The sequence below is a fragment of the Musa acuminata genome, chromosome BXJ2-7 (assembly GCF_036884655.1).
Source record: "Musa acuminata AAA Group cultivar baxijiao chromosome BXJ2-7, Cavendish_Baxijiao_AAA, whole genome shotgun sequence".
In the NCBI taxonomy this organism is placed as follows: Eukaryota; Viridiplantae; Streptophyta; class Magnoliopsida; order Zingiberales; family Musaceae; genus Musa; species Musa acuminata.
Window position 1 is genome coordinate 7,761,677 of NC_088344.1, and position 15,484 is coordinate 7,777,160.

The 15,484-nt window shown below is 38.1% G+C and overlaps 2 protein-coding genes across 4 annotated transcripts; both read right to left on the reverse strand.

Moving 5' to 3' along the window:
* Window positions 1–54: 54 nt before the first annotated feature.
* LOC135616969 (uncharacterized) lies at window positions 55–5,272 on the reverse strand. 2 transcript variants are annotated; one of them, XM_065116751.1, is made up of 7 exons: window positions 5,008–5,272; window positions 3,483–3,837; window positions 2,917–3,144; window positions 2,492–2,846; window positions 2,297–2,421; window positions 2,031–2,166; window positions 55–522 (listed from the first exon to the last, which is right to left on the reverse strand). In XM_065116751.1, the coding sequence occupies exons 1-7, from the start codon at window positions 5,255–5,257 to the stop codon at window positions 283–285; spliced, it is 1,689 nt and encodes a 562-aa protein (XP_064972823.1). In that variant the 5' UTR covers window positions 5,258–5,272; the 3' UTR covers window positions 55–282. The 2 variants fall into 2 exon arrangements, with proteins under 2 accessions (XP_064972823.1, XP_064972824.1); XM_065116752.1 differs by lacking the exon at window positions 5,008–5,272 and adding an exon at window positions 4,253–4,932.
* An 810-nt stretch (window positions 5,273–6,082) lies between these two features.
* On the reverse strand, window positions 6,083–9,774 carry LOC135616970 (uncharacterized). 2 transcript variants are annotated; one of them, XM_065116754.1, is made up of 8 exons: window positions 9,622–9,774; window positions 9,297–9,537; window positions 9,036–9,217; window positions 8,751–8,925; window positions 8,239–8,441; window positions 8,036–8,161; window positions 7,848–7,951; window positions 6,083–6,424 (listed from the first exon to the last, which is right to left on the reverse strand). In XM_065116754.1, the coding sequence occupies exons 1-8, from the start codon at window positions 9,659–9,661 to the stop codon at window positions 6,302–6,304; spliced, it is 1,194 nt and encodes a 397-aa protein (XP_064972826.1). In that variant the 5' UTR covers window positions 9,662–9,774; the 3' UTR covers window positions 6,083–6,301. The 2 variants fall into 2 exon arrangements, with proteins under 2 accessions (XP_064972826.1, XP_064972827.1); XM_065116755.1 differs by having other exon boundaries at window positions 9,297–9,528; window positions 9,622–9,751.
* Between the last annotated feature and the right edge of the window lie 5,710 nt (window positions 9,775–15,484).

The window sequence follows — 15,484 nt, forward strand, 5'->3', positions numbered from 1 at the left end:
CAAGAAACAGGTTAAAGCATAAATTGACATCAAACATACAAGAAACGAAGGTGATTCAAGCGAAGTAAGCTGGCAATAATATTATTCAAGTAGTAGATGGTCTATCCATCACTAGTGTTACATTTACGGACTAGAATGCTCTTTGATTGGCCGAAGGAAGATTTGCAAACAGCTTACACTTCCGTTACGTAGCACTAGACTTGTGACTAAGATTAACTAACTGAAGAAAACTGTGCTGAAAGCTGTAAGGGCCACGAAGCATCGAGTATAAAACCTTTCAGATCAGAGGCCAAAGAACCCGAGCTCGCTAGCTCTCTCCTTCTCAAAGGTCTCAAAGTATTGATATATGATCGTAACAGCAAGCAGGATTCCGGTTCCAGAACCAATTGCGCCCATAAAATCTGCTAGAACAGTCAATGCACCAATGCACATGCCACCAAAAGCTGCTGCAGTTGGGATGTACCTGTTCAGTTCCTTCTGCAAATTTGATTCTCGATGGCCGGGCATTACCATTTGTTGTTCCTGTGTAAAACCAAGGTCAGGAACCAAGTTAGAACTCCAGAGACATGACATTAGACTTCAAAATTTTATACCGCTTCCAATTCTGAATTATCATCTATGTACAGTTGCTTAGATGGCTATAATGGCAGTAGCATCCATTTGTTGCTTAGATGTTGAGTGATTAGAGATCAAGTTTCACCAATGAGATTGAGTATCGGTATTCTAGAGACAGTTGCTCAAGTAATTAAAGCTCTACATAGAACAGGAGCAAAAACCAAAGAAACCTGATGTAGCTATCTTTTGGCAGTGAGAAAGGACAAAAATCAAAAGCATAGTCTGGTTGGTTCATATCCCCAAGTTAAATAGAAAAAGGAAAGTCAATTTGAGAAAAGTGGCAAGTTCTAAAACATAAAAGGATGATGAGAGTGATTGGATGAGCTTTTAGGCAGCAACAAAATTGAGTTTTATGGAGAATTGTTATCTAATGGATGACACTGCTACACAAAGCATCATGTTCAGAGAATTGTACTTGTTCAAGGGATAATGTTGGAAGAAGTTTATTGAGTATCAAGTGCAATTAATGACAAATATAGAAGCCCAAGTTAAGACAAGCATGATATTTGACAGATTGCACCAAAACTGAGCAACCACATGCAAGGGAATCAATAAATTGGCTACCCATCTCCATATCTGTTTAAAACAACAAAAGAAAGTGTACAATCCTGGACTGTCCAGAGCACACCCTGAAACAGTTTAGCTGCCGATCAGAAAATCAAACTAGATTGGACAAATTGATCCCTGATTGGAAGAAGCAACAGTGTGTTAGGACACAACTCCACATGGAAATGGACCTGGCCACAATGTCAATGACAATGAGATGTGACAATGAGCAGGCAACAGCAGTACTAGGCTAGCCCATATTGAGGTCTCTTCAGTCTAAATTCTGGTCCAACCATCCATGTCACATTACCATGACTCCTTCTATGACCCGTCCATCCATATTTTAAGAAGTTATCACACAACCTTTTGCAAGGTATATACCTATAATGAGCTCTACTATATATTTGTGTATTTAATTCATTGAAACTTGACGCTTGCCGAGATCATTCTGTCAATCCTCGTTACTTTTAACAGCAGTTGTGAACAATAATTCTTTGATGCAGTTTTAGGCTATTTAAATATTGATTTGATACCAGTTAACCCGAACTGGTACGAAATCACAAAACCAGATGATAAATCTACTTCGTGCAGTGTGTTACCACTGAGTAAAATAATAAAACCCATAATAGAAGTAGTGTACAGTGTGTTACCAATGTGTAAAACAATAAAAAAAACCATACTAGAAGTATTATAACAGGCCTCGAGCCATATGTTTTGATACTAGTACTTAGACAAACTGAAAAATACTGGTTGGTACGTAGTGGTCCAATTAGCATTTATGTACTTGGTTTCAGGTTCTTCAGCAGCTAGCTCATAAAGGATGTCAAGCAGTAAATGAATGTAATCGAAACATGATGTTGTAATTCTACCTTAAGCTGTTTGGCCACATCCCTTGCAGATGATCCAGAGACTTCTATCCAAGTTTTGGAGAAAAGTGCACAAGCTGAGAGCATGAAAACTATATAGAAAAGTGCATGGAATGGATTTGCTGCCATATCCGCCAAGCTGCATGATACGATATGATTCAAAAATAAAGACAAAAAAACATATTGCACAATATCAGATTGTGAGGAGGAGGGGTGTGTGTGTGTGTGTGTGTGTGTGTGGAGAGAGAGAGAGAGAGAGATTTAACCACCTTGATGGTGCTGTAATATAGTAAGCTATACCCCCTACAGGGATGGATTGACCAGAATACTCGGATTCCTTCCATTTACCCAGAAGATTTACAAGGAAATTTCCACTGTACCTCCTGTACAACAACTTTAGTTGACATCGAACAGGTTAGATTGAATAATAAGATATCCTACAGCTATATTATGAGAAGGTATACCTGGGAGATGAAGTACAGGTTGGAGACAAGAGCTGACTGCAAAATTATGGGCATATTAGAGGTGTAAAACAACTTGATAGGGTAAGAGCCTTGCTGTCCACGGGCATTCTTTGACCTCACAGGCAACACAACACGAAACCCTTGGAAATATATAACTATGAGAAAGACCAGAACTGTAGCAAGCAAGTTGGTCACATTTGGAAGATTTTGTCGGTAGAAAGCCTCACGAAGAGCACGAACTTTATCTGTACGAGTTATCAGTAGGTGGAATAAGGCGATCACAGCACCTTCAAATTCGGCACCACGCCCACTGTTGATGGTTGTTGGGCTAAATGCCTTCCAAATGATATTTTCACTGCAGAATGAGAAAATAAATAACAGGACCAGTAAATGAAGGTAACAAGGGAAAAGGTTCATGAACTTACCAGATATTGGTAGCAATGAACAAAGAAATACCAGATCCTAGACCATATCCTTTCTGGAGAAGTTCATCCAAACAGATGACAATGATGCCTGCGAAGAAAAGCTGAAGTATAATAAGAATAGCATTCCCAGTTCCTAGTTGACTGACACTGCCATACATCCCAGATAGAACATATGCAACTGCCTCTCCAATAGCAATTAGAATGCCGAGTAATTTTTGTGCACCATTTCTGGAAAAGAAAACAAAATTCATTATGGCAAGCATTTTTCTATGCACCACTTGGCTATCTTCAACTGCATTAATAATAATCTTGGAAAAGAACGGGATTTCTTACTTATAAAAGCAGCTGTAACCAATGCATCCTCTTATAGGATAGTCTAACACAGAAAGTTATGTCAAATTTGGTGATTACACATTCAATATTTATTATGCAATGTTGAAGCAAAGTACTTGAGTGTTCATCTAAAAGTAACACAACACAATCTACAAGGTTTCACCACTATTCTATGCAAATCCAAGTTGCAAAAGTTTCTAATAAGAGAAAATATTTACATAAGGAACACTTACAAAAGAGCACGATCCTCTCGTACACTGTTGTCGACTTCAATGATCTTGGAACCAACCAGAAGCTGCATCACCAATCCTGAAGTCACAATTGGAGTAATTCCAAGCTCCATAACGGTTCCACGATTTGATGCGAGAATAACACGCATCCAGTAAAAAGGATCTGCTCCCGTGGTTGAGTGTATGCCATAAAGTGGAAGTTGGCTGCAGACCAGAAATATAAAGAGCGAGATAACAGTGTAGATAACCTTTTCCCTGAATGGAATCTTACGATCAGCACTCTGAACTTCAGGCAAGAAAGCCAAAAATGGTCTAACTAGATGAAGCACTCTGAATCCTCCTGCCATTCTCCTGCAGCCTGACAACAGCAACTGATTACTGCATATCAGAATAAACAAAAGTGCAACACACAACACCCAAGACAACCATATTTCTTTTTTGCAATACAAAACCACTAATCAGAATATGGAGATAGAACACTGGTGGCACAAAATAGGAGAAAAGAATAAAATATGATTAAATAAGCAAGGACAGGATTCACCTCAGCAGATAAATAACTAAATCAAATTACAAGCGATAATTGCCTACTGTATCAGATATTTTGCCATCTGCAACTATGCTGTCTGTTATCTTTCGGTACAAATGAGAAAAACGACCAGAACATCTAGAAAATTGCTTCACTGACACCAACTTCTCTGCAACATCATTTGGCTAAGATGTAGCAAAAGGAATTCACGGATATATGTTTCAGTTCAAACACCATGCCCACTAACCAGTTTGTCCATGTTGTAACCAGCCTCTATTGTGTACTAGTAGTCTGCATCTGTGGGATTCATCCATGAAACACAGCATTCATTTATGAGCACAGATCTGTCTGCATATATACAATCCTGTGCGCATATATAGAAGTGCATCGGGAAGGGTTAATATGAGTAAAGAAAAAACATAAAACATGCAAGATTCAGCAAGTGCCAGGAAAAATAGTTCTCCGAGCAAACTCGAGATGATCTCAATCCACCAACCTATGAATCAAAGCCAACCAACACGAACATGCCAATGATTGTACACTTTCAGCAGGACTCAGCTGAAATTAGCTGACGCTCAGGTGGATCAATCAATCCAGCAGCCGACTTAACAGATCGACAATCCAATTCCGCAAAAATTAGCTAGGGTTGATCAGATCAGCCGAAACCTAAACAGAACGAGACTCATGACCATGTAGCGTGAACAGGACTTGCGATTCTCGTCCCCTGATAAGGATGGAGAAATACATCTCCACATCAGCCTATTACTAACTAAACCTTCGCAGCAGCCATCCTATCATACCGGCGACACCATAGATGGCCGTCAACCGACGAGATCGAGGAAGGACGAGAAGAGGGAGGTCGTGATTCTCCGGACATGGTTGTCAGGGTCGTTTCCCTTGAAACCACCGCCCAGGTCGCAATTTCCGATTCGAGGGACTTTTCGTCTCGGATCGCACGAATGCGATCGTCTGGAGAGAGATCGGTGAGAGATTGGTGACTACCTTGAAAATAAAGAGAGGAAGAAAAAGACTGCCGGCTGCGATGCTCGATCAGGAGAAAGGGAGAGGCGGGGGGCGGGGGGCGGGCTCGTAGCCGCGTTCGGGAGAGGAGATGGAGGCGCCGGAGGAAGACTGGATGATCGCAGAGGGAAGCTGCAGAATTTTTAGGGTTTGGGCGTTTAAAAGAGAGCAGTTTAATACGGACCGTCCGATGATATGTTGCTCTAATCAAACGGTGACAACATAGCGGCATACGTGGCCAACGGGTTATCTTGAAATAATGGGCTTCATTTTTTATAACAAAAAACATTTTTCTCAAACAATCTGATTCTAATAAATTCCATAAAGTCAATATACAAAACAATTCGCAGGGTAGCCAAAAATATTATATAATATAAATCAATAACAATTTATCAAAAACGAATAGATCTAAAATCCACCAACAAAAATATCCAATATGAATTTAATAACACAATCAATTCCCATGGATCGAGGGATTCATAGCCTCAATCGACGTCCTGTGCGTCGGTTCCTTCTCTTCTTTGATGGATTTGATGTGCCCAAGCCACGCCGAAGAAACACAAATCAATAAACAAAAACAGGATCAAGGAACAGCAGATGAATCTAAAGCCTAACTAAACAACTCTGCACAGACTGAGAAGTCATATAATATGGTTTCTTGCAGGTTGGGCTATCTAATCTGTGTGGAATTTTGATATATTATCAGTACACTCGCTAATAAGCTGATCATTTCCACTGGAATCACATAAATTAGCTTAGTAAATCATGGAGTTTTTTTTTCCTTCACACAACAAAATCCTCTTCTTAGACACTGGCAATGGTACCAACCATCAGCACAAAAATAACTGCAACTATACAAGTGTGGGGTGGTTTACACAGGATTGAGGAAGTTGGCTCTTGATTGGTTCCTTCTGTTTAGCCTAGGTTTTGAAGGGTATACACACATTATATATATTTAAGGAAACAAGACAACTTTTAAACTAAATAAATAGATGAAAGCAGAGTATCTGTGCGCATGGAAAAAGATCCACAAGTTTTCGAATTTAACATTCCTCAATGACTAATTAATCAGATGCTATAATATGACTCCAGAGACTTTACGATGTCCGTTTAACATATTTGGATAATAAGACTTGTAACTGAGAGATTTGACAAAATCTCACATTTAAAAAGTCTCTCCTTTTATTGTGCGTATAAAAACTAGGAAAAAACTTATGTACACAGGGTCTTTGATACCAAAAGATGTGTCATAGAATTGGCAACAAGGATGCTGGCATCATATGAGATTTTCAATTCCACGCAAACAAAGTATGATGATGCACAAGGAGATGATGACAACTTCTAATATCACATCATAATCCTGTAGCCTCTCCATTATCCAGTGAAAGATCCTCTGGCCCTACAACAACATTCAACAAGATTGAGTGATGATTGATGATTTATAAGAATGTCAAAACTAGTCCCAGAGAAACCGGTAGAAGAGAAGTCATTCAAGTTCTTCCATAACAGAGTTTTGCATCCATTATCAGTAAAATATTAAAAGCAACAACAACGATAAAAGTCATTCATCCATATGCATAAGCGTTATCATATAGACTTATATAATGTAATCCAACAATGAAATAAATAAATGGATGTAATATGAAGTATGAACACTTCAATTCTGATGTAGTGGACTACAAATTTAAAAAGTTGAAAAATCTCCATAATCCTTAACATTATCCATTTTAAGTGCTAGTAATATGATACAGTCTCTTAAGAATCTTCTTATATAGAGGAAATCGAGGTTTCTCCTGGCTACTTATTCCATTCACATAATTTATTTGTTTTTTTAATCTCCTGTCCATAAAAAAATATGCTGTTATATCCAATCGGTATAGGTCAGAGTTTTTTCAAGAGCATATGTCTATTGTCTTAGCATTAATGTCACCAGTGTCTCACAAACTGCCTCATAAAATTCTTGATTTCTGTCCACTAATTTAGTTTCAAATACAGCATGTTGCTCTCAGAAGCATGCTTCATCCTCCTTTCCAAGTTAAGGAGCATGCATCAGACTCCATCCCAAGATTACAGAGTTCCACAAACTAGAAAATTGCATTTACCCACTTATGGAATTTTTAAGAAGTATGTAGGAGGAGTTGACCAAACATGTTTCTGTCCTGCCTTCTTATTCTGCGCTCATGCTACTTTCATAAGGAGCAAATAGGAACATCAATGTCTGTACTATCTGCATAAATGATGAGAATGAACCCCCTAGAATTTAATCTCACAATGCCATCTTAAATGTGAATATCTTATTGTTCAAAGAGAAGAAAAAAGAAACTAGTCATCATTGGTTGAGCATTGATAGTTAAATTATCTACATGTGAGTCCTCGGGGAAGTGTAATGTCAATTGCCAATAATCTGTGACCATATTGACATGTCTACTGAACGCACATAGAACAATAGCAAAGTAGAGAAATTCACGTCCGACAAGAATCAATTGTCACAAATAGAATCGTGCGACCAAAAAAATCAAATACAGTGGAATATGATTGGAAGCATTTCCATGACCAAATTTAATAGATAAAAGCAGCAGCCATCAATTCAGGCACAGAAAGGAACCACAATTATATAGGTTCTGATAAACTTTAGGGATATGAACAACAGGTACTTAAGAACTTCATAAAAAGCTGTTCTATTGAAAATTAAGGAAGAGAATCATTATAATGTGAACAAAAAGTACTATGCTATAAACATTATAGTAAAAGATATCCAGACAATATGGAATGACGTAATTCCCAAAAAGACCTAGTTGTTTGCAGAAGAAAAGAATCCAAACCTCAAATAAGTAACTCTGATTAAAAGCAAGGTTCCTGTCAGCATGTTCAATGGAATAACGCAACATGTCCACTATGGCCAACTCAGTGTCAAACTCACTTGTGCCTGCATTCATGGTTTCCATTTAATTGCACAAAATCAAGTGCACACGTTATTTGTGTAGGAACAGTACATATCAGTTTGTGTCACCTGGGATGTCAAAGATTTGTTTAATCGGAGGAATTCCCAACAGCTCGCCCAAACGAGTACGGATAATAGCACGCTCACTAAGTGACAATTCATCTCCATGGGTGACCACAACAGCTGGCTTGTTATCTGCAAAATTATACACTTTAGAACTCTTACAAATTCATATTGAGGTTACAGGTACAAATAACATCTGAAATCCATACCTTTAAATGACAAGAATGGATAAGTGAATGTTTCAAAAAGAATTTCATTGTACTGGTCATCCTTCGCATCCATCGATTTCAAAACAGACAATCCATCAACAACAAATATGACAAAGTTCACTATCCTCCTCTTGCACGGGCTCAATAGGCCTTGTCGTCTCATAGACTTTATGTTCTTCCTCGTTACAAAATCATCTGAATCCCTGTCACAAGGAAGAAAGACATCCTAAAACTAGTATAAGAGCCATCTGCAGGTTTGTCAAAGTCACGGATTACAGAACAAAATGCAGAATCAAGAGGAACAAAACTTGTATTCATGGCGGTTATCATCAATTTCACAGCTCATTTGAGATTTTGGAATCTAAATTGGATCTTCCTAGACAATGAACTTCTTTTAGAGCATTCCTAGAGAATACATCTGAACTAATTCTAAAAAATGACAACTTTATAATAGGAATTAGAATGACAAGTATAATCGATACAGAAGATGCATTCAAAAACCACAATGTCACCTGATCACCATCTCTCCATGGCTGACACCACGGGTCATCCAACGTTGGAGCAATCGAAAGTTGTGCGGTAGGTTTGTGGATAAACTACGAGTATCATAAACGCAAAGCGACTTTGATTTCCTCGGAATCATGTATTCCTGCAGGAAGCAGGTCCCTCCAGTCGCTGACAAATTATCTGCAAGCATACAAGAATTCCAATCGTGACAAATTATCTGCAAGCTTCTACACTTTGCATCGTGAATCATATGGAGACAATGGAGAAATTGGGAAAAGAAGGGTGCTCACGGGACACCTGTGCCCTGTCGGGCGCCGAAAAATCATCGTCAAAGACCCTTGTAATCCTATTGACGAGGGTACTCTTTCCGGAGCCCCTCGGCCCAACCAGGAGAAGGGTTATGGCGTCGGGGACTTCGTAGTCGCCGGCCGTCGTGCCGCCGACCTCTTCGATCCAGTCTCCGGGCTTATGCCTAACGGAGATCAAAACCAACCAACCAATTAGTGCACATAATTCACCGAGTACGAGAGAAAAAAGGCAAACAAACATGCCTCAAGATAAGATCTTTGGCGTCTCGGAGGACACCGGCGCGCTCGTCGGAGTTGCGATAAGACCGCAGGACGTCGAAGTAAGCCTTGCACCATCGCCGATTGTCCCCAGCGGCGGATTCCTCTTCCGAGGTGTCGGTGATGGATTCCGTGATCCCGGAGGAGACGGAGAGTGGTAAATCGTCCGGATGGTAGTCAAAGATCGAGGACGAGGTGGAGGAAGTCTCGCCCTCGTCTGCCAGTTCTGCGGCAAGATCGAGATCAAGAAAAAACACGAATCGATCACGGAGGGTATGGTGAAGGACAAAGGAGTGAGATAGAAGTATACCAGGAGGAAGATGATCGGAGGGACGACTTCCGCCGCCCATGACTGCGACCGAGTTCTCGTCGGCTTGACCCAGAGCGAACGCTGGATAAGAGACGCCACCTCTTATAAAGGTACGGATGCTAAAAACAATATCCGTTAAGCTATTGAATTAGAAAAGAATCATTCAACCATGTGAATACAACCAATTGGATCGTACGTGGATTCGACTGTTAATTCAATTGGAAGAAGAATCACCTATACGTGCCAACAATTTCTCCCAAAACGTTTCTCTCATCCTATGTGGCTTTCTTGCATAAGGCCTATAGGTCAGATCCGTGGGGCCCATGTGACACGATCCGTGAGAGGACAAATATGATGAGAAAGCTCTTGATACAACACAGCGTATATACATTAGCAGTTAAAATCAATAAATAACGTAAATATTTTTTGTATCTTGATAGTGAAGGTTGATTTAGTTTGACTATAGATATCAAATCGGTCAAACAGTTAGAGATAAGTATCTACTAAACAAATCTTTTCTTACATTTAATGCATATATATATATATATATATATATATATATATATATATATATATATATATATATATATATATATATATATATATATATATATATATAAGTGTTTCGATCGTTGTTTCTATTGCAAGTATCATGATCTTTCCTTATTGTAATTTTATCTCTACATTTACTTTGAATACGAGGAATTTTAAATTGTTCTAGCCTTACATTTGATATATCTCCTGTTTAGACGTAACAATTCGAATCTGTGCAACTTCTGAGATTCTGACATTTTGATACCGAGCTACCTATAAGTCTTTGTTGGAATGTTCGATTTGTTCAAAACTGATTTCATTGAAAACTAGACTCGAAGTTCTTTCTTTTGATGTATGGATTGAAATATTTAGAGTCCAAACACTTGCCCTGTTGAATCTGACCTTATGAATTCTACCAAACATAGATTTTGTTCTCCGACGCTTGTTTACCAAATTATTTGTAACTTTTTATTGGACAGTTCAATTCATATGAAGCTTGTTTTATCTGAAAGTAGATTGAAATATCATTCCAATGATATATTTCTAAGTAAATTGGAACACGATTGATAGTTTGAATCATTTATTCAATGTGCCTCTTGAATTCTACCAGAAATCGAGCTTTGATCGATTTCGCATATTCTGGTTTCATTCCTTTGGAAATTGATATCCTTTAGCTTTTTATTCAATTGAGCTTTATATTACTACTTTGAATTCTTGTATGCTCTTGTCCTTCAAATTATTTGCATTCTTGAAAACTATTGTGTAACATTTATGCTATATCGTATTGACTCATATAGGCACATGTATATCTCATTGTTTTTCATTTGCTTTCAATATGTGCATATTCCAATTTCATTCCTTTATACATTGAATTTATCTAACCTTATTATTTGAATTAAGTTATATGTGATTGCTTGGAATCCTTGAATGCTCTTGCTTTCATTTCTTTTTAAATCTGAATACAATTGTGAAAGATTATTGTTTACTTCGTATTGACTCGTAAAGGCACATGTAGGGGGGTGAATTAGTGCAGCGGATTAAAACTTCGGTTTTAGAAAATCTTTCGTATGATAAGAACGAAACTTGAAAAGCTTAACTTGAAAGCGTATTCTTAAAGTTGCGCAGCAAAGGTAATAAGGAACTAAAGCATATAAGAAGGTTTGCAGTAATGTAAATAGCAATAATGAAATGCAAACCAAAGATCACGTCGATTTTAGAGTGGTTCAGTCAAATGACCTACATCCACTTGCGAGGCCCCTCTTCGATGAGGATCCCACCTTCCACTAGCAAATCTCTTGAAATGGAAGGGCAAATACCCCTCTTACAACCTTTTACAAGCAGTTCAACCTCTTACAAATTTTCAGCAAGAAAGGAGGAGAACTTTCTAGCAAAATTAAAAACAAGACTTACTAAGACTTTCTAAGACTTTTCTCTCAATCAATTGCTTCTCAAAAGTTGTGCTCTCAGTTGAGACTTGAGGGGTATTTATAGGCCTCAAGAAGATTCAAATTTGGGCTCCAAAAAATTTGAATTCTCTTATGTTCCTGATGCTGGCGGTGCCACCGCCCAGCCAAGCGGTGCCACCGCCCAACTCTCGGGTGCTGGGCGGTGCCACCGCCTAGCTCTCGGGTGCTAGGCGGTGCCACCGCCAAATCTGGCGGTGCCACTGCCTACACTATTTCAGCTCACTGGTTGGGCTCCAAAATTGGCCCAAACCAGTCCGAACTAGAGCCCAATTGGCCCCTACTTGGTTTATAGGATTAACACCTAATCCTAACCCTAAGTAATGTACTAACTATGAATTTAAAGACATTTTCTAAGCTATTATAAAGTTCGTAAGTCAAGACTTCTTCCAGCGAGCTTCCGACGAACTTCCGATGGTTTTCCGATAAACTCTCGGAAACCATTCTACGGACTCCCGGCAAGCTCCTAGACTTCACGATTTGATCTTGACGAGTTGCAACGAGCTTCTTTGGCAAGCTCCGATCTTTCTCGACGAGCTCCATGAACTTCCAACGAACCTTTCGGCAAGCTTCCGAAAAACCCTTCGGCAAGCTCCCTACTCATTCTTGGCTAGTTCCTGCAGCATTCCCGACGAATCTTCGGACTTCCGTCGAACTCTCGAACTCGCAATGAATCCTTTGTGCTTGACTCCGACACTTTGTTTTGCTTTATGTCTTTGTCGTTATCGTAGTTAATCCTGCACACAGAAGCTAAAACTCTACTCAGATCTAGACAATTATTACAACACGAATTGACATTCTGTTGCCCGACACGTCATTGGTTGGCGCTTCGTCCGATTCTTCAGCGCATCGTCCTCTCTTACGGCTTGTTGCCCAATCGGCGGTTGACCTTCGCAACCCCGATATCCTTAGTGCAATTCCGCTCTCCTTGGCCCGATGCCCAACTTCCGAAGTGTTCAGCCATCCAATATCCTGACGTGATCTCTTCCGACGCAACGTCAATTCCTCCTACGTTAACTATCTAATCATAATCGAGTAGACCTGCATCACTCAAAATGTAGTTTAAATTATAAATACATATCAAGTGGTTTCATCATCAAAATACGAGATTCAACATGTTGTTCCGCGTGTGCTTCCGATATGTGTTATTTATTGTTCATACTGCCCTTTTGTACTATGATGTTTGTGGGATATGTGAACTTTTGCCAAAAATGGTAAAGGGAGTTATGCATAGAGCCTGCGATGCTCTGCCAGCCCCCTCCGACTTCACCTAGACGTGGGTGGATGGAGCTCATAGACGTGGGAGACTTCTGTTTGGTGGTCATTCAGAAATGGATGAATCATATTCGGTCTGTGGTCCCACTATACCTTATGTATGTTTGATATGATATCTAGAGCTCTAGTTATGTTTTTCTATACATGCTTTGGATAAGAATGATATGAATGCAACGTTAAATTCGATGTTTGAGCTTTTGTTTCGTATTTGTTCTTTGATATGCTCTGAAATGGTTCATATGCCATTGATATGCTTTGAAATATTTCACATACCATTGATATGTTCCGAAATGTTTCATTTGTTATTGATATGCTCCGAAACATTTCATACCCCATTGATATGCTCCGAAATGTTTCATCTATTATTATTACGCTTTGAAATGTTCCATGTCATTGATATGCTCCGAAACATTTCATTCATCATTGATATGCTCCGAAACATTTCATACGCCATTGATATGCTTCGAAATGCTTCATCTGCTACTGTCTCAAATTATTATCCATAATATCCTTTTATACTCTAGTGTTTGTGGGATTATTTGGACCTTTGCTAGAAATTGTAAAGGGTATGTGCTTAGAGCCTACGATGCTCTAGATTATGTTTGGTGGTCATTCAGAAATGGATGGACCATATTATGTTTGGAATCCCACTTCATCCTTTATCTGTTTCATCTGTTATTGTTACGCTTCGAAATATTCCATATGTCATTGATATGCTCCGGAACATTTCATACGCTATTGATATGCTCCAATTACTTTATGCTCCATTTGCTATAAATTAATATATTCTGAAATGTCCTATTTGTCATTGATATGCTTCGGCACATCTCATACGCTATTGATATGCTCCAATTACTCTATGCTCCATTTGCTATAAACTGATATGTTCTAAAATGTCTTATTTGCAATTGATATACTCCGAAACATCTCGTATGCTGTTGATATACTCCAATTACTCTATGCTCTATTTGTTATGAACCAAATATGTTATGAATGAAATGATATTTGCGATTCTCTATCTAATGAGAGGATATCCTTGAATCTCTTGGATTTTGTCTTGCATTGTGATATCTTGTTTGTTTGAAACTGTCATTTCTCGTGCTAGATATGCTTTGTCACTTACTGAGCTGTTTTTAACTCACTCCGTTATTATATAAATCTTTCAGGTCAGCTTATCACTTTTTGAGATGTTTGAATTGGGCTGAGACAGTGGAGAGCTATTCAGAATTATGGGCAAATCTTGTTGGTTATTATGTTATTGTTGTATAAGCATATTTTTATCTAATGAAATGTTATCGATGAATCGAAATAAATATACTTTGTAAAAATATTAGACGATATCTCTTATATGAAATTATATATATATATATATATATATATATATATATATATATATATATATATATATATATATATATATATATATAGTTCTCCATCCAACTCAACAAGCTAAATTATGTGATGCAACCAAATCAAACGGTGGATCAATAAGAAAACTATCTTACAAGGATGCAAAATTCCAATGATAAGTATAGTTTCTTCCTCCATCTGCACCAGCCATGGCAGCAGTTTGAGATGGAAGAGTGCACGAGTTTGGAACTTTTCGATACAGAATCCTAACCATCTTTTGCCAGAAACACCACCATGTTTCTCTTCTTCTCTTCCCTTTGTGGCCTTTGGATTCAAGTTTCAACCATTGGAATGAAACATGAACTGTAGCCTTTTATTCTAAGAAAGAAGGAGAGAAAGAAAGAAGAGGCAAACAAAAAAGAAAAAACATCATTACATTGTATCTGTACTTCCAAACTCTCACAAGACTGAGTAGTTGTGCAACAAGAGAACTCAAATCTTGAACTCAAATGTAAATAATATCATCTTGCTCATCAGAATCATGGCCATCACACTCTCCAATCCTTTTCGAGGAGCTGCTTTGCTTAACTCTGTGGAATGAAAACACAAGTCACCAATTTGTGATTCAGTGGAAGTCTTTAAAATCATCTTATGTGATCTTCTAGTAAACATCAATCTATTTGCGCCCCAAAATTCTTGGATCAGTGAAAATAAGTGAGGAGAGTAAGAAGACCAGGAAAAGAAGGGAATGAGGTGTTCATTCTCCATGAGCACTAATTCAATCTCAATTGAATAATTTAATTATTCTTAGTCAAACAGTGAAAGAAATTTCAAAAAGAAAAATAAAGCTCTCTACAAAAGTGTGTGACATTAAATTATAAATATAACATCAAAAAGATAATATTTACCTCAAGAAAATAAGAAGAAACAATTCTATTTATAGAACACCATGTAGCTCTATAAAGCATCGAGCATTCTTAACATTATTCTCGATGAACATATTTAATCTCACATCGGTTTGGATTAAAGAAACCAATATTTAACAAAGAACCGAGGATAATTTCCTTTTCATAGATATCTTTTGAGGTCTATTTCAAATGAACAAAATTATAGAACATATAATTCATCATAGTTTGAAAAGGCTTGCACCGATGATGATCAATCAGTATGACATGCAATATTATTTATGTATATCAACAGCTAAATTGAAAATTAGTGTGGGCTATCATAGATGTTGAATG

Bases quoted from the DNA above. Each gene is read 5' to 3' on its own strand.
- LOC135616969 (XM_065116751.1), bottom strand. From the start codon at position 5,257: ATGCCGCTATGTTGTCACCGTTTGATTAGAGCAACATATCATCGGACG. The intron at 2,167-2,296 runs GTGGTTAAATCT...CGTATCATGCAG, and splicing joins TATATTACAGCACCATCAAG to CTTGGCGGATATGGCAGCAA. The intron at 523-2,030 runs GTAGAATTACAA...GGTTTTACACAG, and splicing joins ATGTGGCCAAACAGCTTAAG to GAACAACAAATGGTAATGCC.
- LOC135616970 (XM_065116754.1), bottom strand. From the start codon at position 9,661: ATGGGCGGCGGAAGTCGTCCCTCCGATCATCTTCCTCCTG. The intron at 8,162-8,238 runs GTATGGATTTCA...ATAATTTTGCAG, and splicing joins TCCATTCTTGTCATTTAAAG to ATAACAAGCCAGCTGTTGTG. The intron at 7,952-8,035 runs GTGACACAAACT...CCATGAATGCAG, and splicing joins ACAAATCTTTGACATCCCAG to GCACAAGTGAGTTTGACACT.